The 25821-nt window shown below is 44.0% G+C and overlaps 1 protein-coding gene across 8 annotated transcripts in view; it reads right to left on the bottom strand.

The window, feature by feature from the left end:
* The window catches only part of CASK (calcium/calmodulin dependent serine protein kinase), a 450595-nt gene that overhangs the window by 148738 nt on the left and 276036 nt on the right, over positions 1-25821 (bottom strand). For 5 of the 8 annotated variants that reach the window (XM_088451721.1, XM_088451720.1, XM_088451718.1 and 2 more), the window contains 2 exons: positions 25628-25645; positions 23950-24071 (listed from right to left, as the gene is read on the bottom strand). In XM_088451721.1, coding sequence (XP_088307847.1) covers positions 23950-24071; positions 25628-25645 — 140 coding nt within the window. The remainder of the gene's footprint in view (positions 1-23949; positions 24072-25627; positions 25646-25821) is intronic. The other 3 variants (XM_088451724.1, XM_088451722.1, XM_088451719.1) reach the window with 1 other exon arrangement.

Here is a 25821-nt window from a genome sequence, read left to right on the forward strand (position 1 = left end):
GAACAGAAGGCTTACTACATTTGTCATTAACTACTGCACTTTACTATTAAAAGAACCAGATAAAGATAAACTGTCAAGTATTACAGGAAATTTTTGGGAATATGAATATCATTTGCAGTGGCCAAACTGAAGAAGATATGGCAGGTATAGGGCCGGCAATGCTTTCAAAAGTGCTTAGCGGAGGCCTCTGCTGAGCATAACCTGGTGCTGACCGCAGCAGGAGAACTCAGGAGGCTAAAGAGGCATTGCTATGCCCAGACCCATACATGGATAAGGGACCCTGTGATGTACTGTTTCCACCCTTGGATATCTGTAAACCTATTTTACATAATTTAAGAGCAGGATATAGCTGAAATAAAGTCTCTATTCTTTTAGATCAGGTATTTTTAGAAACTCTGAACACACAATATAAATGCAGTTTATTTAAATGCATTTTATGAGTCGTGTAATAGTAAGTGCCAAAGCAGCAATTCTAGCTGTATTATCACTGTATAATTGGCTGTAATCATTTCCATTTATGTTCATCCTTTTGAACAAAAGGGAAGCCGTAAAATGCCTCGCTTCCAAGTGACAAAGCCCTCATTTAGATGTGATCTTGTTAGCTGTGGAAGCAGGTGTAGTTTAAACAAAAGTAAATAGAATTAATAAGAAAAGTGATGGTATAGATTTCTGATCTTCCAATTAAATAACATTACAAAAAGACTCATGGATTGCCCACTAAATTTCTTACAATATCCTATCACTACTTATAAAGGGCCATAATCATCTGCAAAGAGATAGACAGAGGTTAACGTAAATAAGAATATTATATCGTATACATAAACGTGAGGCAATAGCAATAAAGACAGTGCCCAATGAACTTAGAATGTTGAAAAGCAAAATAAACAAAAGTAGAAAGGTCTTAAGGTTTATAAACGTATTAGTAACAGGCACACATGAGAAAGAATCAAGGAGAAAAATGAGACTCTTGTTGATTCTGCCCATAGTTAATTTTACCCATTCATTGATTAAAAACACAAAAATCAATTGCCCAGTTGTTCCGAGTATATTAATACCCAATAAGTGCACTTTATTATAGGGAATGAGCCCCAATGAACTTTGCACATTATTTTTGAAAGATTTATTGTCTTCATAATGATATACTGCACTCACACACAGGTACAACATACATGAATTCTAAGCTTGAGATACCATCTAAAAATTGGTCACATTTCAACAAGTTTATCGCTTAACCAAATTCCTATAAGCTAGGAAACATTTCTTTTGTCCGGACATTAGGGTCTATTGTCCTTAGAATGGCATTTACAATACGTAATAGGGATGACACTCCAACTATAATATAAGAACATATGGGAAAAGACACGGGCTGTGTTTAGAGAAGTATAGGCCTCCTTCTGTGTCACCACAGATCACTACAATATGTACATTACACAGCTGCTTGCCAAGCCAACCATATGCTAAAGAATACAGTACATACATCCATGATCTTATTTACTGGTTAAATACAGTCCATGTCTCACTGTCTGAGCAATGATTATATAGCTGCCTCTGCAATACCATCAGCACTATGGGGACAGAACTGAGGTTATTACATCATTCTATTTCTTATATAAAAGGGTGAGTAAATCTACAATACCACATGTGCCTTACAGATGTCCCAGAGATACTTTTTCTTCATGTTCAATGCAAAGAACTCCAATCATACCGTTCTAAAAACATATTGTGAGGCTAATTCTGAGTCGCACAGTGCTTTGACTGCTTTAGCATCACCATAGTCACATCTGTGAGTTTATGCTAATGCTAGTATCAACTCTTCCCCTGGTAAACAAGAGCGTAACTGAATGTGCCAGGACTGGGTTGCCCACTTGTGCATCTTCAGATGCTTGATGCGTCTTTATATGCTACTGTAAGCGTCCGAGTTCACAACCACTTCAGTAACACTCCCATAAATCGCCCATAGCCACCTTAGGAACGCTCAATAAACTTCCAATACATTCCCGTGACAGTGCATCTCAATCGCTACTGTGCATACACAACTTGGTCTACATGCACTGTGCAACTTTTTAGTGACTTAGACGCATGTGCAGTTGGAAAACATTGACAATTTGCACAAAAATAGACATTAAGAAGCGTAAAACATGTTTAGTGGGTAAGAAGATTCAATTCCAGGCCTTTGTGTGTAAGGTGCTCACTTTGAGGAATACACTGAAGTGTGACAATGTACTGAAGTTTTGCTAAAAGCTGGTCTTCTCATTAAAGTCCAGTCACTTTCAAATATCCTGTTAATTTTCTGCAGTTACATTGACAATCATTTGCCGTTTGCCACTTTGGAAGGAGAGCTGATCTCTACAAACCATATCATGCCACCTTAACATATTCTACAATAATTGCACATCTACTAGTACACAATGACAAAGAATGAAGTAGACCAGTGGTTCTCAAACTCGGTCCTCAGGACCCCCACAGTTCATGTTTTGCAGGTCACCCAGCAGGTGCACAGGTGTAATCATTACTCAATGACACATTTAAAAGGTCCACAGGTGGAGCTAATTATTTCACTTGATTCAGTGTGGAGAAATGGAAAACATGCACTGTTTGGGGTCCTGAGGACAGAGTTTGAGAACCTGTGAAGTAGACAAAGGGACAATTTTCACTGGAACCGGGAGGCAAAGCGTATATATAAACGATTTTAGGAATTTTTATCAGTGTTTTGGTTTTGTTTTTATTTAGAGATGTTTTGCATTTTAAATGTATGACTGTACTATAGTGCTTTCAAAAAGAATCATTACATATAGGGAGCTGAATAGCTCTGCTTCAGTAAATGAATCAGAGCAGCATTAACAAAACCAATGAGAAAAAAAACATGTAAACAACATAAAGAGAGACTGCAGACTTTTAACAAAAAAAAAACAAAACAAAATAGAAAAATCAAACCTGAGAAGCAGGAGGCTATTGTGAGATGCAGAGGGTAGAAAGTAAGCAGCAGGAGGCTGTTGTGAGATGGAGGAGGCTGTGGTGACATGGCATAGGTTGTTATGAGGTGCAGGGGGCTGTGGCAAGATAGAATTGCTCACGTGCAAGAGATGTGCACCGGGCCATTTTTGCTGGTTATGGTTCTAATTCATAGTCTGGTTTTGCCAAAATGCTGTGAATAGCTTTGGATTTTTTTAAAAAATTCACTAAAAAACCCCAAAAAGACTAAATTCACATAATTTGGCCATTTTTTTGTTCCTAGAGTTTTATTAACCTCAACAACATTAATTTCCAGCCATTTCCACTAAATTTTGACCACCTCACTGCTCACAACATTGTTCACCAACATAAGCCAAAGGCTGGCTAGCTAAACTAAAAAACAGATGGATACAGTGCAGGTTACAGTGTGGATACAGTTCTGGTCGCATACAGTGCTGGATAAAGTGTAGGCTGGATGGAGTGTGGGCCGGATACAGAGCGGGTTACAGTGCAGGGTGGATACATCAATGGTGCACTTACTGTGACAGAGGGTGACGATGTTGTCCTCAGTGCGGGTTTGCTGGCTGGCAGTGTAAGCAGTGCAGAAGTGCCGGCAATGTTCAGAGTATGGAAGTGCCTGCTTTGTTGGCAGTGCGGGGGTGCCGGTGTTATTCTCTGTGCGGGGTTGCTGGTGGTCGGCAGTTCAGTGTGGGAGTGCAGAAGTGCCGGCAGTGTTCTGAGTGCCTAAGTGCCAGCGGTGTCGGCAGTGCGGGGGTGCCGGCAATACAGGGGGGGGCGGCGGTGGCCACAATCTTGCATCCGTTTACCCCATTGAAGCCTATGGGCAAGTGCATACGGCTCTCAGCCAATCAGCAGTCAGCCAATTGATTTCAATGGGACTTTTGAAATTGGGCCCAAGCCAAAACTGCGAGATCAGACAGCGGGACATCGAGGTTTTGGCTCTGGTAAAGATCCAAGGCAGACAAGGAGATCCTTTCAGGGAGATTGGGAATGCAACACCTACAGTATGAGCACGGCGGTAAAGTGGACGTGTACTGCTACATTTGGGAGGCGTCTCATAAAACTGACTTACATCCAAATGTAAATGTGCCCCAAAGCAGATAGTAAGATCTATTGTCGATGAAAACACACTGATACTTTTCAGTGCTTGCTCATTTATTGTGTTTTACAAGTAGTTCCATATAAGTGGCAATTGGAAACCTTATATGAAAATACAGACATATGGATCATTGCGTCTTATAACCAATGCAGGGAAATGGCTCTGATGATCCCATTTGACTGTACATAGCTCCGATTTTTTCTTTCAAGTGTATAACAGCTTCATGATGGCGTTAATATGCAATCAAGAGAGATTGATAATCTCCCTAATCTCAGGGAGTTAGGGAGAGGACTACTATTTCAGGGATATAATAATCACAACTGAGAATGCAATAGTGCTTTCACACGCAGTTCAACTGCGATAGTATGCAGATTAATTGCGATCACAATGCCGCCGCAGCACTACATAAGGACGCCCACTTTACCTTACACATATCCGTAAGAAGACTGCAAAAATATTGGTAAATCGAGTACCATCGCAGCCTCACACACACACATGCACAAACCCTGACCTTACTCAGAAATTGATAACTTCATCACATGCTATCAGGCCTCAGGTTATGTAGGGAATCACAGTGGATAATTTATGCACGCCACTGTAACGGCGTTCTAATGCACTGGCAAGCCTGCGTTTCGCCGACCCCCCCACCCACAAACAGCACTTCCAGTCAGTTACTCTGCGATGGGTCGGCGTAGCCTCGTGCACTGCGATCCATACGCATGCACAGTACTCAGTAACCGGCCGATTACGTGCGTATCATCAACAGTGTTCCTTGTTGAATCAGGCCCAAAGGGTGGTCACGCCAAATATTGATTTGATTTAGATTTCTCTTCTGTTCACTTCACTTTTATCAATTCACAAAATGCAAACTATTAACACTTCTATTTTTGAAAGCATTCTTACTTTGCAGCGTTTTTTCCACACCTGCCAAAAACTTTTGCACAGTACTGTGTGTGTGTGTATATATATATACACACACACACATACATACACATAACATAGTTGAGATGGTGGCACTATGTTAGAGCTATATTCAATAAAATGACCACTTAAATTTGCATGTGATGGCCTGTTCTCATATACACACTTAGTACCTTTTTCTAGATCACATTAGTGTAAATGCAGAACAAAAAAAAACATTTTTTATGTGTGGTCAGGGACTACTGAAGAAATGCTTTTGTTTCTGGATATCAAATTAGATGTGGCTTGCATGTTTGTAGAAACAGCACTGTAGGGAACAATACAACTCTATCTTAAATTATAGTGAAATCATAAAAAGTAACATCATGCAAAATACTTCTATATTAACAGACCACTAAGGACATGCTATACAAACAAATCTCCTTGAAAGGATAAACTGAATCAGATTAAGATTATTCAGATCTAGCTCTTCTAATTTTACAAAATGGGACCTTTTCTTTGTTACCTAAATGTAATATGTTTTAAAAGCCACCCTCTGCTTATTCCCATTTTTTGTTCAATTTCAAAGCTGGTGGTAAAAATAAGGGGCATTCTAAATTTGAAAGTAAAATTAAGTATAAAAAATTATATTTTGATATTTTGGGGACCTGGGCAGGTTATAGGGGGAATTCAATTAGTCGAGGTAATTTACAGCACCGCGGACTAATTTATATGGTGTACACCCAAACAATACATGATTATGTGCTTGTTAACATCTCATTCCAAAAATCATGGCCGCAGGTATATAACTGCAAGCAGTCAGTACCTATGTGAATACTTGCAGCCTAACCCTAACTGTGCCCTGAACCTAGACCTAATTTCAAGTTACGTCAGTGCAGATATTCTGAATGTCAACTCTCAGACCATGACTACATTATGGGGTCGGCATCCTGACAGGTTAACAGTAATGGAATCTATTACCTCTAAAGGTTGGGGCCTTCAAGCTTTTTCCTGTAATTTGGAGCAGAACATCAAAAATAAAAAATTAAAAAATTCAAATGACCTGTTTTTTCCTCTACACCTGCCACGAAATGTAGAAGAGGTGCTTGGCAATAATGGACTCTAAGTTGAGAGCAAAGGAAAAAAAAAAAAAAAAAAAAGAAGAAAAGAAAGCAAATCACTTTGCACCTTGGCAAAGCCATGTTGCACTGCTGGTGGGGCAGATTTAAAATGTGCAGAGATTTATATTTGAGAGAGGCATGTCCTAGCCCAAAACTAAATTGCAACGTAAAACATAAAGCGGTCCATCATTTGTAGGCTAAATGCTGAAAAAAAACATTTATCTGCAACCCTTGCACTGGAACATGGTTTGTTCAGATGTAAAGTTACTTACATATTTTGCTTTGCGCCCAATACAGAATCATCCATGTCATCTGAATGTGACAATTTCCAAAGGCAACAATAGTTTATACTTCCTGAATAATGTGTTTTCAGAGGAGAAACTCCATACATGCAGGTATAAAAATTTCTACTATTGCTACCGGATAGAACTGGGGTATTCCAGTGACTCAGAGAGGCCCCTTAAAAAGGTATCTTTTGAAAAAGTAAAGTACCCTACTACTGTAATTATTTTATTACAGTCAATAGTCTATATAATTTTACAATAATGTGACACAGAAAGGCAGCTTATTAAAAACTGAAAATATTCAGAGAAATTTGTAATAAATAACAGTGCATAAAATGCAGTGGAAATTTTATTTCAAACAAATTGGAAAAATAACCTGCCACCGACCCCAACTGCCTACCTGTAAAGTGGTATGCAGTCGGGAAGCCGGCGGACCTAATCCCGACAGCAGGCTTCCCGACTGCTTAATCCAGGCGAGGCTTAAATGACAGGCGTCTAAATCTAGATGCCTGTCATTTTACCGACGCAGGGAGACCGGCGCCCAGCATCCCAATCAGAGGGATGCCGGGTGCAGATAGCCGCTTGGGGGGGTGGTGGGTCAAGGGTTAGGGTTCCCGGGGGCAACTTAGGGTTAGGCACCCCCCGTGAGGTTAGGTTTAGGCTAGGGGAAGGTAGGGTTAGGCCCCCCCCAGGGGACTAAGGGTTAGGCGGCGGGGAAGGGGGGCTTAGGCACTTAGAGGGGGGATTAGGGTTAGGCACAGGGGGGGGGGGGAGGTTAGGGTTAGGCACCCCTAAGGGAGGGTAGAATTAGGTTAGTCAATACTTAGCTAAGGACGATCGGGATTTCCTCCTCTGCCAGAATGCCGCTGTTGGGATTCCAACCGCCGGGCATGGGTCCAGCGGTAAATAATACCGATTCCTGTAAAGCTGGGTACACACCTAAAGATTTTCTGTCCAACCATCCAACTAGTTGATTGGTTGGAATGAAAATCTGGTAACGTATGGGAGTAAATGATGATCAGCAATTTGCTCCTAAATGCCAGAAAACAGATGAAAATGGTCGGTCAGACAAGATTGAACAAATTGTTTAGATCAAACATTTGACAAACAGTTTTTGTCCAATTTCCGGCGTTTGGGAGCAAATTGCTGATTGTCATTTGCTTTCATACCTTACCAGATTTTCATTTCAACCAATCAACTAGTTGGATGGTTGGACAGAAAATCTTTAGGTGTGTACCCAGCCTAACACACACAGCATTGGCCAACTTGGCATAATCAAGTATTGTATGTCTGTATTCTTGCTCTGTCCCTTCCCCTGGTAACTGGAAGTGCTCTCTGTCTGTCTTATAGGCAAGGCTGTATCCAATCCCCACATATAAAGCTAAACCCTATGGAGGAGAAGTTTCATGAGAGACATCTTTAGCACCTGAAGACAACAAATGCTTTCATACATGACAAGGGACATTCTGTTAGTTCCATGCTGATGTTTGGAACTGTGACAGAGCAAGCCTGCATTGCGTATTTCCTTGCTATAATTTTTAAAAGCCTAATAGGTTAATGTGCAACTTCCACATCAAGAATAATGTGCATTAACACACCCTTACTGTACTCAACTTCATCATCCCAGCCTTACCTCACCTGGCCCAGAGAGACTTAAAGGGGAGATCTGTCTTAGTATGCATGCAGACAGATATGTTCCATTCTAATGCTCAAGAGCAGTACAAAAGACATCTTGCAGGGGATGAAAGTGTGAAAAATGCATTTGTATCCAATTCTGCATGAGCTCCTAAGCTAGTAGAACAATCACAGAACAATGATGGATTTCAGAATACAATTGACAAAATAAAGTAATTTGCCTTTAATCACACATCATATTCGGATGTTTAGTAACCTAACTCACCAAACGGTTAAGACAAAATAGTTAAATCACAATTTAGTTTACCTAAAATTACACAAATTGCTTAAAATTGTAACTCTTCCCAATTAATAAAATACAAAAGAAAGCAAAAATCTAAATCTTACATGTAAATGTATCACACATACACTGCACCAAAAATATGTAAGCAATTTTATGATAAATCAATTGCTCATGAATTAAAAGAAGAAACTGATTCAGAGCTTAATGACATAAAATATTAAATGACTATATCATTGCTCAGAGTGCTCCAGCTGATCAATTCTATATATAAATGAGAGCCACTCACCAGTATGAGTGTGAACGCCACACTGAGGAGCCTATTTCACACTAAACAGACTACACAATTGCTTTAAAATTAAAGGGAGAGTAACTCTTAAGATACAAACCTTGTATCCCTGACTGGCCCCCTGTCAACAAAGAAAGATATAGTTCTTCTACTCGGGGGGGAAAAGAACTAGTAAAATGGTTGACATTTGTATTCAGAAAAGGTTTCCTGGAATGCGACCAATATGCTTGAGTGTACAAAATACTGATTCTCTCGCATGCCTAACTTCAGTTTGTGATCAAAATTACAAGCACTCACCAGTACTACATTAAACTGCAGATACCAAGCTATATCTTCATTTATATACTTTCTGCTCAAGTTACAGTGATATTTAACGTCATTAGACTGAAAATGAAAACTGTTATAGCAAATTGTTTCAAAATCAACTACCTTTAATAATGAATATTCGGTTTTGTTTAAATTACATTCATCACCTCCTAAAACATTCTAACAAAATTGTTGATTCACGAGTTTCAAAAACAATATGATTCTTCGACAAAAAGTTAGTGCTTCCTTCTTCTATACAACATCTATCACAATGTCAACTGAATACAGGCAATCTGTATATATATTGCAAATATTTACTTTCTACAATTTGTTGCACTACCCCATAACCGCATGATGATCACATAACGTGGCTCAAGCAAGAAAGATTTGTGCCAAAGCAGCTATAACAGCAGTGAAAGTTTGGAGCATATGGTATCAATGACATATTAAAGAAGGTTTGAAGAATATACAGAAAGTAAAATGTTATTTGTATATTAGCACTTATTTTCCTTTTATATGGATGACCCCAATTGCTTAGTAGCTGTGGTGCAAACATGAAGTACTTCGAGCTCCATTGAAACCCTGAGGTGTCCCATGTACCGTGAGGCTACGATTCATACCATACACTGAATTTAGCTTTATAGCACTTATTAGTACTTATTCATTATATGGCTGCCATTTGAAACATGGACTCTGAGATCTGGTCACCTTGAGAAAGTGGGAAGCTTGCCGAATGCTCTTGCATGTACGTTTTGGCGCTACCAGACATTGTGAACAAGGTGAGCAGCATGTAGCTGGATAACATCGGAATACAAGAGGGCTGCAGCAGAAAAGCTCAACCTCAATGTCAAGAGTAATGGTGCCAGTACTCAAGATAACTGAATGACAGGTGGGAATATTGCGGCATTCAAGTTTCATACAGTACAATTAATAAATGCTAACAGATATTCTAGACATTTAGGAAATTGTGATTTAGGTGGACAGAGGTAATTTGTCTGGCAAACTATTTATAAGCCCATATTAAGCGGGATAAAGTCATAATATCGACTTTAAACATTTCGGTATCTGCAGAATGTCAACATGTGAAATGTGAACATTTTGTAGGGAGCAGCGGGTGTACCAGTATTTTTACTCAGAATATATTCATACAGCACTTTGGGCAGTTTGTGCATAAACAGTGCAGTAACAAGTCACATCATAATCTATACATTAGAACATTGACAACGGCCATTAAAGAGCCAACGGTCGTTTCACCAGAAGGTTTTGTAAAGGTATTCATACTGGTACACATTATTGCATCATATATGCATCTATGGAGGATTAGTGCAGCAGCATTAAAAAAAAAGTACAGCACAGTGCGGCTCCCAGAGAACAGCCGGGACGGTTGCAATACTTAGCCTTTGGAGTTCTCCAATGGCCGCTTTGTGTGTGTTTCAATTAGGGGTGTGCACCGGCCACTTTTCGTGTTTTGTGTTTTGGTTTTGGATCTGGATCTTTCTTCGTGTTTTGGATCTTGATTGGTTTTGCCAAAACCACCCTTCCGTGTTTTGGGTTCTGGGTTTTGGATCTGTATTTTTTTGAAAAAAAGCATAAAAACAGCTAAAATCACAGAATTTGTAGGATTTTCTGCTCCTATGCTATTATTAACCTCAATAACCTTAATTTCCACTCATTTCCAGTCTATTCTGAACACCTCACACCTCACAATAGTGTTTTTATGTCCAAAAGGTTGCACCGAGGTAGCTGGATGACTATGCTAAGCGACACGAGTGGGCGGCACAAACACGTGACCCATCTAGGCGTGAAACTGCAGTGGCAGACAGGATGGCAGTTTGAAAAACTAGGCCCCAAACTGTACATAATGCAAAGAAAAAAAAAGAGGTGCAAGATGGAATTGTCCTTGGGCCCTCCCACCCACCCTTATGTTGTATAAACAGGACATGCACACTTTAACAAACCAATCATTTCAGCACCAGGGTCTGCCACACAACTGTGGCTGAAATGATTGGTTCGTTTGGGCCCCCACAAAACAAGCTGGCAATTAATCTGTCCCTGCACAAACTGGCTCTACGGAGGCAAGATGTCATCCTCATCCACCGATTCCTCACCCTCTTCAGTGTGTACATCCTCATCCTCACAGAGTATTAATTCGTCCCCGCTGGAACCACAGGTCCCTCTGTACGTTCTGGAGGCTGGTCTCCCTGGAAGAGTTGATAATTCATTTTATGAACATCATCTTCTCCACATTTTGTGGAAGCAACCTCCTACGCCTTTCGCTGACAAGGTTCCCGGCTGCACTAAACACTCTTTCGGAGTACACACTGGAGGGGGGGCAACTCAGGTAAAATAGAGCCAGTTTGTACAGGGACCTCCAAATTGCTTCTTTTTCCTGCCAGTACAGGTACGGACTGTCTGACATGCCTACTTGGATGCTGTCACCGATGTAATCCTTTACCAGACAGACGCACGCTTGTCGCTGCTGCTTTGAGGATGCAAGTGCGGCTACAGCCCACACAATTCACAAAGACAGAAAAAAAAAAAAAGAATATTTTTATTGTTTGTGGAGCGCACTTTGAGGGTTACACCACCCTTTAACAGACAGACGCACGCTTGTCGCTGCTGCTTTGAGGATGCAAGCGCGGCTACATCGCACACAAGTCACAAACACATTAAAAAAATAGTTTTTTATTTTTTGGAGCACTTTGAGAGTTACACCACCCTTTAACAGACAGACGCACGCTTGTCGCTGCTGCTTTGAGGATGCAGGTGGAATCTAGACGGGATTTGGAACCGGGGACACACTACCTCCATCAATTGTCTAAATCCCACTGCACTAATGGCGGATACCGGACGCACGTCTAACACCAACATAGCAGTCAAGGCCTCAGTTATACGTTTTGCTTCAGGATGACTGCTGTCGTACTTCATCCTCATCGCTAGGGACTGTTGGAGGGTCAATTGTTTAGTAAAAGTAGTGATGTTCCTACTTCCTCTCTGGGATGATGAACAACTCCCAGCAGCAGCAGCAATAGCACTAGGAGGAAGTGGTTCTTGATCTTTCCCTATTTTATTTTTATCGGAGAAAGTTTGGTCCTCCATTTATGTTATATTGATATATACGTGCGGCTAAAGCGCACACAAACACAGAAAATAATTTTTTCTTTTTGCTGGAGAGTAGTGCACTTTGTGGGTTACACCACCCTTTAAGAAATGAGCCAGCCGGCTCTTTACTTATGGGACACAGGCGCACGCTTGGCGCTGCTCCTTTGTTGATGCACGTGCAGCCACAGTGCACACAAGTCACAAACACAGAAAATATTATTTTTTTTGGTTTGGAGTGTACTTCGGGGGTTACAGCACCCTTTAACGGTCAAGCCAGCCGGCCCTTTACTTATGACACAGGCGCACGCTTGGCACTACTTTGTTGATGCACGTGCGGCTACTGCGCACACAATTCACAAACACACAAAAATGGACAACACTACAGCACCCCTTTAGGACTGGGACTCTGCACAGGACTTTGGAGTGGACACAGCCCCTATGGACAACTGACTGCACAACACAGTCCAGCCAGCCCCTATGGACTTTGGAGGAGTGGACACAGCTAGTATGGACAACAGCAGCACAGCACAACACAGCCAGCCCCTATGGACTTTGAAGTAGTGGACAACAGCAGCACAGCACAGCACTACTCTTCACTACACTACACTACACAGCCCAGCCAGCCCTAACTCCCACCCTCCCTCTTCACTGTCCACAGCCGAGTGAGAAAATGGCGCAGACGCGGGTACCTTATATAGGTTCCAAAACCCGCGAGACTCGGAAGGCGGGATGATGACGTTTTGCCTCGATTTCAGATCAGAGTCAGGCGGGAAAAGTCGAACCTGACTCGGATCTGCCTCGGATCGGGGAGGCTCGGGGGGGTTCGGATTTCAGAAATCCGACCCCGCTCACCCCTAGTTTCAATGTATGGATTATATGTGACTTGTTACTGCATTGCTTACTCACAAACTGCCCAAAGTGCCATATGAATATATTTTAAGAATAATCACTGGTACATGATATTGTATTATATAAGCGGCTGAGGACTCGTGCGGCAGTATGAGTACGGCACAGTATGGCTCCCAAACAGCCGGGATGGACGCTATATTTACCTTTGGAGAAGATTTACGTGGCCTTCGTAAAATATATAGCAATATCCAGTACCGTCTGGACAATCTGAAACTGATTTAATCTAACAATGACTGTTATCAGTCCGTATTACTTTTTGAGGAAAATCACTGTTAGGTCTGTACATGCGGCTGTATCACAGCAGGAACTGAAGTATATACACAGCGAGGGAGACTAAGCTAAAAATAGGAGACAGTATTATCACACAATAGTTAATGTAACATTTACACAGTAATATTGGTTGCTTTAAGAAAATAAATGCTTTATAAATAAAATAATTGAATATAATGGATATGCAAGAGACTGGGTTATAGTACCACTAAGCATTTTCTTACTTTGAAACTATCTAAACATGAATCTTTTATGGCAACATCCCACTCCACCCTCCTGGACCAGTAGATTGTGTTATGATAATTGTTACAATCTAATATTCTGCTACAAAAGTGTCTAACAACTGAGACTATATATCGGAGCGATTGAACAGTAACGCTATAGCTCAATCGTTAATAAATCATTTTCAAATCACTTGCAAATCCTTTGTAAAAATGTCTTAAACGACCAGCGATGTGCATACCCGCTGGTCGTTTAGACATCTATCATCGTGCAAACATGCTGGAAAATCTGATGATAACGTCAGGTTCAGCATGTTTGCAGATGATGGATGTGCCTACACTAAATGACTGCTCGTTCAGTGTAGGCACATCACAGACTGACAAACGACTGCACGATTACAATGTCATAATCATGCAGTCGTTTTCAGGTCGTCTAGTGACTTTATGTGTATAAACTGAGATCACCTGTTAAGTAACACTGACAATTGGTAAATTGAAGGCAGTGAATAAGCACATCATTAGAATCAGGCTATTATGCCATTAGAACTCATATTAATTATAAGAACAAATAAAAGACAATGACCATAGTTTGTGTAGAACAAATTTTATTACACTTATTTTCATTCTTTTTCACAATTCTTTATTTTATACTTCACATTTTAATAATAATTATAATTGGCATTAATAATTTTTAATGTATACCAATAAAGTGTTTGACTTTTATTAATGAATTTGGTCCAAGTGCACCATGGTAACTACTTAATTTTCTGCTTCAAATGTTAATTAGTATTGTCTCTAGTAATGGGTAGCACCTCGAAATAGCCTCACTATATTCTGTTGGAATAACATCAATTTATACATTAATCCAGTGGTTCCCAAACTGTGCGCCGTGGCACCCTGGGGTGCCTTGGGACACTTGCAGGGGTGCCTCAGGTTGATGGTCCACCACCAAATCAAATTATTTATGGTCAATGTAATGTAAATATGTGAATAAACAGAAGTGCAAACCTGTCACCCACCACATAACTGAACCCAAGGATGACTGTTTAGCACAATTTCCTTCACTTTACTATTTTACTACATTTTTTTCAGAATTTATCAATAACAAACTTAAACTTAGGGGTTCCGTGAAAAAAAATGCTGATACACTAGGGCGCCGTGATTCAAAAAAGTTTGGGAACCACTGCATTAAGCAATACTTGAGCATAGGACCATATAATTATAATACTGGTGCAGGATTGACATTTCTATGGATAGTTCTTAATGACACTGGCTGTATGTTTGGGGTCGCTGTCCTGCTGCAGAATTAATTTGGAGCCAATCAGATGCCTCCCTGATGGTATTGCATGATGGATAAGTACCTGCCTAATTTCTCAGCATTGAGGACACCATTAATCCAGACCAAATTGCCAACTCCATTTGCTGAAATGCAGCCCCAAACTTGCAAGGAACCTCCACCATGCTTCACTGTTGTCTGCAGATACTCATTATTGTACCACTCTCCAGCCGTTCGGCGAACAAACTCCCTTCTGTTACAGCCAAACATTTCACATTTTGATTCATCAGTCCAGAGTACCTGCTGCCATTTTTCTGCACCCCAGTTCCTATGTTTTCGTGCATAGTTGAGTTGCTTGGCCTTGTTTCCACGTCGAAGGTATGTCTTTTTAGCTGCAATTCTGCCATAAAGACCACTTCTGGCCACACTTCTCCGAACAATAGATGCATGTACCTGGGTCCCACTGGTTTGTGCCAGTTCTGAGCTGATGGCACTGCTGGACATCTTCCGATACAGAAGGGTAGTAAGCATGATGTGTCTTTCATCTGATGCACAAGTTTCCTTGGCCGACCACAATGTCTACGGTCCTCAACGTTACCAGTTTCTTTGTGCTTCTTCAAAAATGCTTAAACAGTAAACCCCAGTCTGCTTTGAAATCTTTGCCTGGGAGAGACCTTGCTGATGCAGTATATCTACCTTGTGTCTTGTTGCGGTGCTTAGTCTTGCCATGGTGTACAACCTGTGACATGAAACAAGTTTTTCACAACCTCACCTTTGTAGCAGAGTTTGGCAGTTCCTCACCCAGTATTAAGCCTCCTACACTGCTGTGTCTGTTTCAGTTAATGACTTAAAACCTACATATGAAAATGATGATCATCATCACCTGTTATGGTATGGTTGGCTAATCATACACCTGATTATAATTCTACAAATTCCCCGACTTTGTGCAAGTGTACCTACAAGAATTGATGCAGTCTTGAAAGCAGAGGGTGGTTACACCAAATATTGATTTGATTTAGATTTCTCATCTGTTCATTCACTTTGTATTTTGTTACATGATAAAAATAAGTTATTAGCATTTCTATTTTTGAAAGCAATCTTACTTTGCAGCATTTTTTCCACACTTTAAATATATTATAGATGTTTTTAAGTGCACATACTTCTTAAGCCGGATGTAAACCTTTTGGAGCAGGATGTGTCAACATATGCATATAAAATATGAGATATGGTAAGAACTTACCCTTGTTATCTCTATTTCTACGAAGTCCATAGGGTTCCACAGGATACCTTGGGGTATAGGTGTGACGTCAGTCGCAGGGCACCAAAGAGTTAAGCTTTCAGCCTCCCAGGATGCACTAGGTCCCCCTCCTATACCCCGCCCCCGGGCCAAGGCACCTCAGTTAGTTACCAAGCCATAGGCCGGAGGAGGAGAAGGAAGAGAGAGAACAAAGATCTGGACACATACAAGAATCACATTCTCACCAGAGGGAGACGGAAAACCGGTGACCAGAGCAAAGCCCATCTGCAGCACAGGTGCGACAGGGCGGGAGTCCTGTGGAACCCTATGGACTTCGTAGAAATAGAGATAACAAGGGTAAGTTCTTACCATATCTCATATTTTCTACTTCAGGGTCCATAGGGTATCCACAGGATACCTTGGGGATGTCCCAAAGCAGTATCCTTTAAGGGTGGGGACGCTCCTGTGCAGAAAGGAGAATCCGCCGCCCGAAGGAAGCATCCTGAGAGGCGAAGGTGTCAAACCTGTAATACCTCACGAAGGTATGGACAGAAGACCACGTAGCAGCCTTGCAGATCTGAACTGCCGAGGCACCACGTCGAGCTGCCCACGAAGGACCCACAGACCTAGTGGAATGAGCCTTCAGAGAAGGAGGGACCGGTAGGCCTTCATGAAGATAAGCTTCAGAAATAGCCATACGGATCCAGGCTGCCAAAGTTTGCTTTGAAGCAGGCCAACCCTTTTTACGGAAGCCAAAGAGGACAAACAAAGCGTCCGACTTCCTAAACGAAGAAGTGCGGTCAACATAAGTCCTTAAGGCCCGCACAACATCCAAAGAGGCCTCACCCACGGAAAGACCCGGTGAGTTAAAGGCCGGAACAACTATTTCCTCGTTAATATGAAACTGGGAAACAACTTTGGGAAGAAACTCGGGCCGAGTGCGGAGCACTGCCCTGTTCCCATAAAAAACCAAGAAAGGGGGTCTACAAGAAAGAGCCCCTAACTCAGAAACACGTCTGGCCGAAGCAATGGCCAGAAGGAAAACAGTCTTAGCTGTTAGCCATTTAAGATCCACTGAGCCCAGTGGTTCAAACGGCGGTCCTTGGAGAGCCCTCAGGACCACAGCCAAATCCCAAGGCGCCACAGGTGGAACAAAGGGCGGCTGAATGCGGAGAACACCCTGCATAAAGGTGCGCACATCCGGGATTGTAGCAATCCTACGGTGAAACCAGACAGATAGGGCCGAAACCTGTACCTTCAAAGAAGCAAGGCGAAGCCCATGATCTAGTCCCGCTTGCAGGAAGGCGAGAATCCGAGACAGACGAAACTCCCGCGGTGCATAACCTCTCGGTCGACACCACTGGAAGAACGTATGCCACACGCGATGGTATATCCTCGCGGAAGACGGTTTCCGAGCTCGCAACATGGTACGCACCACAGAGCTGGAAAACCCCCGGGACCTCAGCATGGCCGTCTCAGCAGCCACGCCGTCAAAGACAGCCGAGTCAGGTCCGGGTGAAGGCAAGGACCCTGAGACAGAAGGTCCGGTCGTAGCGGCAACCGCAGAGGAATGTCCACGGACAGACCCTGAAGGTCTGCGAACCAGTGCCGTCTGGGCCACGCGGGAGCTATCAACAGGAGCGTCCCTCCTTCCTGTTTGAATTTCCGGATTACCCGTGGAAGAAGGGAGACCGGAGGGAACAGGTATGCGAACCGGAACGTCCACCGGACGGACAGAGCATCCACCAGAGACGCCCCTTCGTCTCTTGTGCGAGACCCGTACACCGGCAACTTGTTGTTGTGCCGGGACGCCATGAGGTCGATTTCTGGAAGACCCCACCTGTCCACCAGTAGTTGAAAAACGTCCGGGTGCAGGGACCATTCCCCCGGATGAACGTCCTGGCGACTTAGAAAGTCCGCCTCCCAATTGAGCACTCCCGGGATGAAGACCGCTGATATGGCCGGAAGATTGCGCTCCGCCCAAACCAGGATCCGAGAGACCTCTACAAGAGCCGCCCGACTGCGAGTTCCTCCTTGCCTGTTTATGTAGGCCACGGTGGTAGCGTTGTCATCTGGACCTGCACCGGGCGACCCTGGAGAAACCGCTGTGCCTGCTGGAGAGCATTGAAGACCGCACGGAGTTCCAAGATATTTATTGGAAGCTCCGCTTCTGTCGGCGTCCACCTGCCCTGGAACAAGTGTGGACCCGAAACTGCTCCCCAGCCCCGAAGACTGGCGTCCGTTGTCAACAGGACCCAATTTGGAACCCAGAACGGACGTCCCTTGTTGAGGTGGGTCGTCTGTAACCACCACGTAAGGGACAGGCGAACCTCCTGGGTGAGCACAATCGTCTGGGACTTCAGAGACTGAGTCAGCCCGTTCCACTTGGACAGGATCAGGTGCTGCAGAGGTCTGGAGTGAAACTGGGCGTATTCCACCATGTCGAACACCGACACCATGGAGCCCAGTAACCTCATCGCCGAGTGTAAGGACACCCGGCGGCTGTGCAGACAACTGCGCACCCTTGACTGTAAAGCAGAGATCTTGTCCTCCGTCACGAAGATCCTTTGCTGTCCCGAGTCCAATAAGGCTCCAAGATGCAGAATCCTCCAAGACGGGATTAGAGTGGACTTCTGCCAGTTGATTAGCCAGCCGTGCCGTTGCAGCAGTGCAATGGTCAGGTCCAAGTGGCGTAACAGGAGCTCTGGAGATCCTGCCACCAATAACAGGTCGTCCAAATACGGTAACATGCGGACTCCCTGCAGCCGCAGAGAAGCCGCCATGACCGCCATCACCTTGGTGAAAACACGTGGTGCTGTTGCCAGGCCAAAAGGTAACGCCCGAAACTGGAAGTGGTCGCTGCTGATTGCAAACCTGAGGAACTGTTGATGGCGCCAAAGAATAGGGACATGCAGGTAAGCGTCCTGTATGTCCAATGACACCAAGTAGTCCCCAGGTTCCAGCGCCAGAATGATGGACCGTAGGGTCTCCATCCGAAACTTCGGGACCTGCAAAGACTTGTTGAGTGCTTTGAGGTTGAGAATCGGACGATATGACCCATTGGGTTTCTGTACCAAAAATAGATTTGAATAGAAACCCTGGCCCCTCTGGGAGAATGGAACCGCCACTATAACTCCAGCCTGGAGCATAGTGTGCAATACCTTCCGCAGCTCCGTAGCCTTGTTCCGGTCTGATGGGAGACCCGTGGTGAAGAAGCGAGCCGGGGGTCTGTGCCGGAAGGAGAGGGCGTATCCGTGGGAAACCACCTCCAGAACCCAAGTGTCTGTCGTAGTGGTCGACCAACACTGGGCGAACTGTAGCAGGCGGCCTCCCACCCTGGGATCCCCCAAAGGGAGGCCCGGACCGTCAGGCCGCAGGCTTGTCATCTGGCTTGGGGGCCGGACGTCTGGTACTCCATGCCTGCTTCCGGGGCTTGACCGATTTCTTAGGGCCAGCCTGTCGAGGAAACGACTGTGGTTTGGGCCTGCCCTGGGCCCTAGATGACCGAAAGGACGATGGTCCCGAACCAGAAGGAGCAGCGGCCGACGGGAGACAGGCAGATTTGGCTGCCGCCAGCGTGGCCACAATCTTATCCAGATCCGGACCGAAGAGAACTTCTCCGGTAAACGGCAACGCTTCCAGACCTTTCTTGGAATCTGCGTCCGCCTTCCAGGATCGCAGCCACAAGGTGCGACGAGCAGCTACCGCTGCGGAAGAAATTCTAGACACCAGAGTACTAATGTCTAGAGCCGCCTCGTTGATGTAGGTGGCCGAATCACGGAGATTGCCAATCAACTCCGCCTGATCGGCCGGACAGTCGGATTCAAAAGAAGCCTCTAATGAATCCGCCCAGCGCTCCATCGCTCTGGCAACCCAGCAAATGGCCATAGCCGGCCGTGCTGCCCCCCCTGCAAGGGAATAAGCGGACTTCAGGCAGATTTCTACCTTGCGGTTCGTAGCATCCTTAAGGGAGGACATGGATGGCATCGGCAATGTGGCACTACGGACAAGACGGGTCACGTGAGAATCCACCTGTGGAGGGGATTCCCACTTCGCAAAATAATTATCCGCGAACGGATAAGCCACCGCCAGGCGTCTCTGCGGCTGGTATCTTTTGCCAGGTTGTTTCCACGCCTCCTCTAAATGGTCCACCAACTGACCCGAAAGAGGAAAGACTGTGGCATCGCCCTTCACATCTTTGAAAATGGCATACTTAGATTTAGCCGCTGGGGGAACTTCGTCCTCAATCACCAAGGCTGTGCGGACCGCCCGAATAAGTCCAGGAATATATACTTTGGACTTAGCATCAGCGTCCTTAGTATGGAGAGGTTCCTGATCGTAAGGATCTAGAATCTCCCCATCATCAGACGTCCCTTCGTCATCCTCATAAGGAGCGGACAGAGACGCCACCGGCCTTTTATGAGACCGCATCACAGACTCCCCTTGCAACACATCCGACAAGTGCTGTACAGAACTAGTCAGGGAGTTAACCCACGCTGGCTCCTGAGAACCCGGGAGCGGGGAAATAGGGAGACTGTGGGGTACCACCAATTGTCGTGGGAACCCCTGCATGGGTGACGACACCACAGACTGCTGGGACAAACCCATCGGAGTAAACGCGGGCTGCGGAGCTAACTGGCCCACTAAAGCTGTTAACGCCTGAGCGAAACAAGCCCAGGGCGGCTCCTGTACCGGTGCTGTAACCGTAATAGGCCGCGCCATGGACAAACACTGCCGGCAAAGGCCCTCCGCGCTACCCTCCCCCTCCGCTAACGGTACTTTGCACGTGGTACACTGTAGCCGGAGGGGAAAATCACTTTCAGACATGATGGCACCACGTATGTGACCTCTCTCACCAATTAAGTATTAAATAGGCGAGAGACCACCCTGCAGCACCGCACCGCAAGGGCTTTAGCAGAAAGAACAGGGACAGTAATAAAGCTGACAGTTTAGAGAAGAAAAGATTACAGGCAGCAGCGCTAGCACAGTCACATACAATGCAGAAAAATAACAATTCCTGCACTAACAGCGCTGATCACTCAACTACACAGACACAGGGCCTGGTAGGACACAGCGCTGCATACACAGACCTGACCACAGCGGAGGAGAGGTATGCGGGGGGACCCAGACCACGATGCTTCCGTCCAGCGCTTCCAGCAGCGTTCACCATGCGTTCTGGAGAAGATGGCCGCCGAGGAGCAGAGAGGAGGCTGGCCTGGGGGAGGAGCGCTGCCACAGGACCAGTCGGCAGCATGCAGAGAGGGCTGTGTGCAGCGGGGGAGGCGCCGGCTGTGAGACAGGGAAGGCGCGCTCCCCTGGCATGCATTTAACCCCTGGGACGCCGCAGCGCTACCGCTCTGCTGCGGTCCGCTGTCCCAGGGGGTAGTGGAAGCGCAGGTTGGTCGCCTGGCTCCACGCTGCAGCCAGTCCCCAGGGAGCCCCCTGCCTGGGGACTTAGGACCATGTGATCAGCGGGGACCCACCGCGGGACCCCGCTGCTTACCTCTGTCCCCCTTGAATCCGGCCATGGTCCGGAGCATCTGGGGTCACCGCTAGCTGTGACCCCAGACGCCCACCAGCATCCCCGGATCAGTACCGGCGTTCTGGTACCGGCGGGGTGTAGGGAAGACAGCATGGACGTCAGGACTGACTGTCCATGCTGTTCATCCAGTTGTGCAGCCACAGCTGCATGAAGAATAAGCTTCAGGGGCTCTTCTAGCCCCCACTCCAACAGGTGCACCCGACTCCGGCCGGGCACCAAACTAAACTGGGGTGCCTTGGCCCGGGGGCGGGGTATAGGAGGGGGACCTAGTGCATCCTGGGAGGCTGAAAGCTTAACTCTTTGGTGCCCTGCGACTGACGTCACACCTATACCCCAAGGTATCCTGTGGAACCCTATGGACCCTGAAGTAGAAATACCCTTTTTCTTTCATTTTTGTGTGCGTCTTTAGCGCTCAAAGAGTGTCTACTTCTAAATGAGACTCTGGACCTCAATCAGAGTTAGTCGTTGCAGCCGCACGGTCGTAAGTTAAAAGGGTCCAGATATGCAAATGAAACGCTCGCAAGTTGCGTCGTTAAGATGGGATCGTTAGCTGGACGAGCGAGGGGAGGATGCGGCCATAAGACTGAAAATACACCCCCTTCTCGTTCCCATTACAAGTCATCTCCGGGCATATAAGGATTAATCGAGACCATCGGGAACCATCGGAGCTGGTCGTAGAGCTTGAGGTTGACCATACCCTCTCTTAAGCACTACGATCAAGTCAGTGTAAAAACCTCCCATGTCACATGTACCATGACACTACTTAGTTAATTATGCCCTGCCATAAAACACCGTTTGCATAGTCAGGCATGCCTGCGTTCGGATCTCCACCCCCCCGTTCACAAGCACTTTCCCGTTACCACCCACAAACGCCTCATCCTGTCACTCAAACTAACGACCTGGCTGTATTCAAGGAGAGAGCAATTTCTGATCGTAATAGCTAGTTTGCGCACGCGCATTGCGAATTTTACGCATGCGCAGTTTTGCGAACATCGGTGGCGTACGACCGTAACGACCGACTCTGAATGAGGTCCTCTGTGTGAACAGTAAGGCTACAAGCTCTGTGTTGCTTTAAAGGCAACTCCACAGTGTCGGCTTATATGGTTTTAATATTTAAGCTTATGGCTCTCCACATACTCTTTCCTGTTCTAATTTTTGGAATTTGGCTGGCAGCTGCTCTTATTCTCATGAATGTTCAGTTCGGTTACATAAGGTCTACTAACTCACTAAGACCAAATCATATCACAGAGTCAATTCATGACTAATATTCAGACTGCTTTCCCTGCTGTGTGTAGGTGTCAGGTGCTCCAAGGACTCAAACCATAAAGCACAGAAACTGGTAAAGGAAGAAAAAAATATATCACAAATGTGTAACACTATATCCAGTGTTCAAATGACACCGCTCCAAAACATAGAAAATAGACTTGTTCATGGTTTACACTCAACTTCACAAAATAGGTAATAAAATAAACATTTTGTGACACTGAACAGTTCATTTTTATTAAACAATACTTTAACAACTAATGGGCTTATTTAATAATGTAATAACATGCAGCAAATAGATCTGATTGATTGCGACATATAGCAACCAACCAACTAGAGATTTGTTTCAGTAGTCCATCTAATGTCTGTATGATAAAACAGGCTCTCGACCCACTACTTCATCAAAGCCTTCCAGCTCTCCTAACGTGCTGCTACATGCTCCTTCCTCCCTGTCTACCCAATCTGTGTCTGCCCTGCTCCCCCCCTGCCCCCCTTTAGAATGTAAGCTAAGCTCTTACAGGGCCCTCTACCCTCTTGTGCTTCTCCTTACTTTTCTTTCACCTACTTCTTACTCCGAACTAGGGCAACTAACACTTGGTTGCTTATGCTCTGTTGCTTTTTTGGGTGTTATGGTTGCTAATGTAGCAATGTACAGTATATTATCCATGTCCTTGTCCTGCATTGTATTGTACTGTTAGTCGCTGGTCCCCTATTTGTTCATGTACTTTGTAAGGCGCTGCGGAACATGTGCCACCATAAAAATAAATGATAATAATAAAAGCAGATTTTTTTTTTGCCATTTGCAAAATGCTATTATAGGAGACATTACACTTTTAAATGGTGTAGTTTGAAGCAACAGATAATATCTGGTATTCTCAAAGTCACCTTATTCTTAACCATTCATTAATTACAGCAAAACTACAGTACTGTCAGAGAAGGATTCACATCACGACCAAATAGCATTACAGCAAAAGTAAAACGACACAACCTATGCCTGCCCAGTTTAGTGATGGGACTAACAGTTGCAATAATTCCATAGCTCTTTGTTCTAACAGTTATTTTATTTACTCAACTATGTAAAACACAGTAAGCCTCTACTGTAGAAAAAATACACAATAGATTAAGCTGTAAAACTACTCAATCCTCATTGCTGAGCGAAGAATTGTTACTTATGCAGTTTGTGAAGAATTGTAATACAGGAATGTTTGACAGCATCTTAATCCATGAAGCACAGAAACTTACATCTAGTAGTGTGTGCAAGTGCTGATCTTGAAATACGCTATGAAGGAAATCCAGGTCTTTCTCACTGCAGTCTGTGAGTGCATGGATCTCCTCCAGGCTATCCAGCACTTGTGATACAGCTCCTGTAAGCAAACAGGGAGAAGGGGAGAAATTACAAAAACACCTAAAAGGCACAGCTTTACAGCAAAAGACGACCTTTGGACACTAAAATCAATTGACTAGCTATGATTAATGAGAACCATTAGTAAACAGGCAATGACACATTCAGAAACAAAAGAGAAGTTAAAAAAAAAAAAAAAAGAAGAAAGGAAGACTTGTTTTATTAACTCAGTAGTAACATTTTGGAAATCATGCAAGACTGATTAAATCAAATGCAGCAAAATAAAATAAAAAAAAAGTTGAATTTTAATTTACAGAGAAAAATTGTGCAAAGAATCAATCCTGTAGAGAGGCTTTGTTCCGACAAACTTGTGCAATAAGCTGGGTAACTACAGACATGTTAATAACGAAGCTTTGAAATGTGGGAGCAAAATAGACACATGGGGCCATTCACAAAAGTGAAAACATGTGGAGGTATAAAAATAGGTAATGCATCTTCTTATGGTGGGATTGCAGGATGGGCATTTAAAGGGAGAAAATAAAAGCCAAGCAAATTAAACAAAAAGCCCATATGGTTTATGTGCAAAAGTATAAAGCGTTTTATTGCAGCAGGGAAAATCCTGATCAACTGCAAGGGAAGTGGCATGAGCATTTATACGGGTGTTTTAGATTCTGTACATGTGCACAGATCTTCCTAATGGGGTTCCACAAAAATCACCACTGGTTCAGAAGAGACAGTGATCAGTACTTTCACTCTTTCAAGGAAGTAAGAAAAGTAACATGTATCTATGTGCAGATCAACCAACTCAAATAGAAAACTTGAATCTACTGTTGCTTTGATATCATTACATTTGTTTCCACATACATCTATCCTCAAATCATGCCAAATAGCACTGTTAGTGCACCACAAACTTTGCGATTTAGGAGCGTTAAGACACTAATCCTAAATATGTAGTACACTATAAGCAAACTATTGCGCAATACTGAGGAAAAAGTAGCAAAATTGTGGGAAAAGTACACAATCTAGGACAAGAAGCAAAAGACCGGTCCGATACCAGTGACCCACGTCATAAATCATTAGGTTTAATTTGCGACATTTTACCAATTCCTTTGCAGCAAAAATACTAATTCTAAATACTTAGTACACTATAAGCGAAGCAAGGTGCAAAATGATAGAAGGTAAAGGAGAGAGCTTTAAGCATTCTGAGGTGTGGAGGTAGTCAAATGCCTAATAGAATACACCATTACAATGCGGCTTTCACACCACACATCCCAAGTACCCCCCCGTCCACTCCTCTTGCAATAGTATTACAGTGTTTGAGTTCAGGTAACTGTTGGTGTTCTGGGGTCACTAACTACAAAAGTTTAAATAAGCAATTAAACCCATAAATGCGTATTTAAAAATGTAATACCTTTTGTGAAAATAGCAAGCACATAGAATACATTTGTGGCTAAGTGGGAATATCTGAACCTTAGTTCAGCAAAATCCTAGAAAGTAATTGATACATTTTGGGCTAGAAACTTAATAAAACTAAAATATAGCACAGAAAGCACAACAGGAAAACAAAGGGATACCTACTTTCTGCGGCTAGAAGTCCTAGTGAGACAGCATTAAAGCAGACATCAGAAATGGCATGTTAGTTGCAGGCAAAAGCAAAGCAATTTGCAGTCATTACACAAGCATACACAACAGTCCTAAACACATTATAACTAGATTGCTTCTAATTATATACCTACATATAACCTACAAGATAATATCAGTTTAACAGTTTC

The sequence above is a fragment of the Taudactylus pleione genome, unplaced genomic scaffold, assembly GCF_031769625.1.
Source record: "Taudactylus pleione unplaced genomic scaffold, aTauple2 ptg000026l, whole genome shotgun sequence".
Taxonomy (NCBI): Eukaryota; Metazoa; Chordata; class Amphibia; order Anura; family Myobatrachidae; genus Taudactylus; species Taudactylus pleione.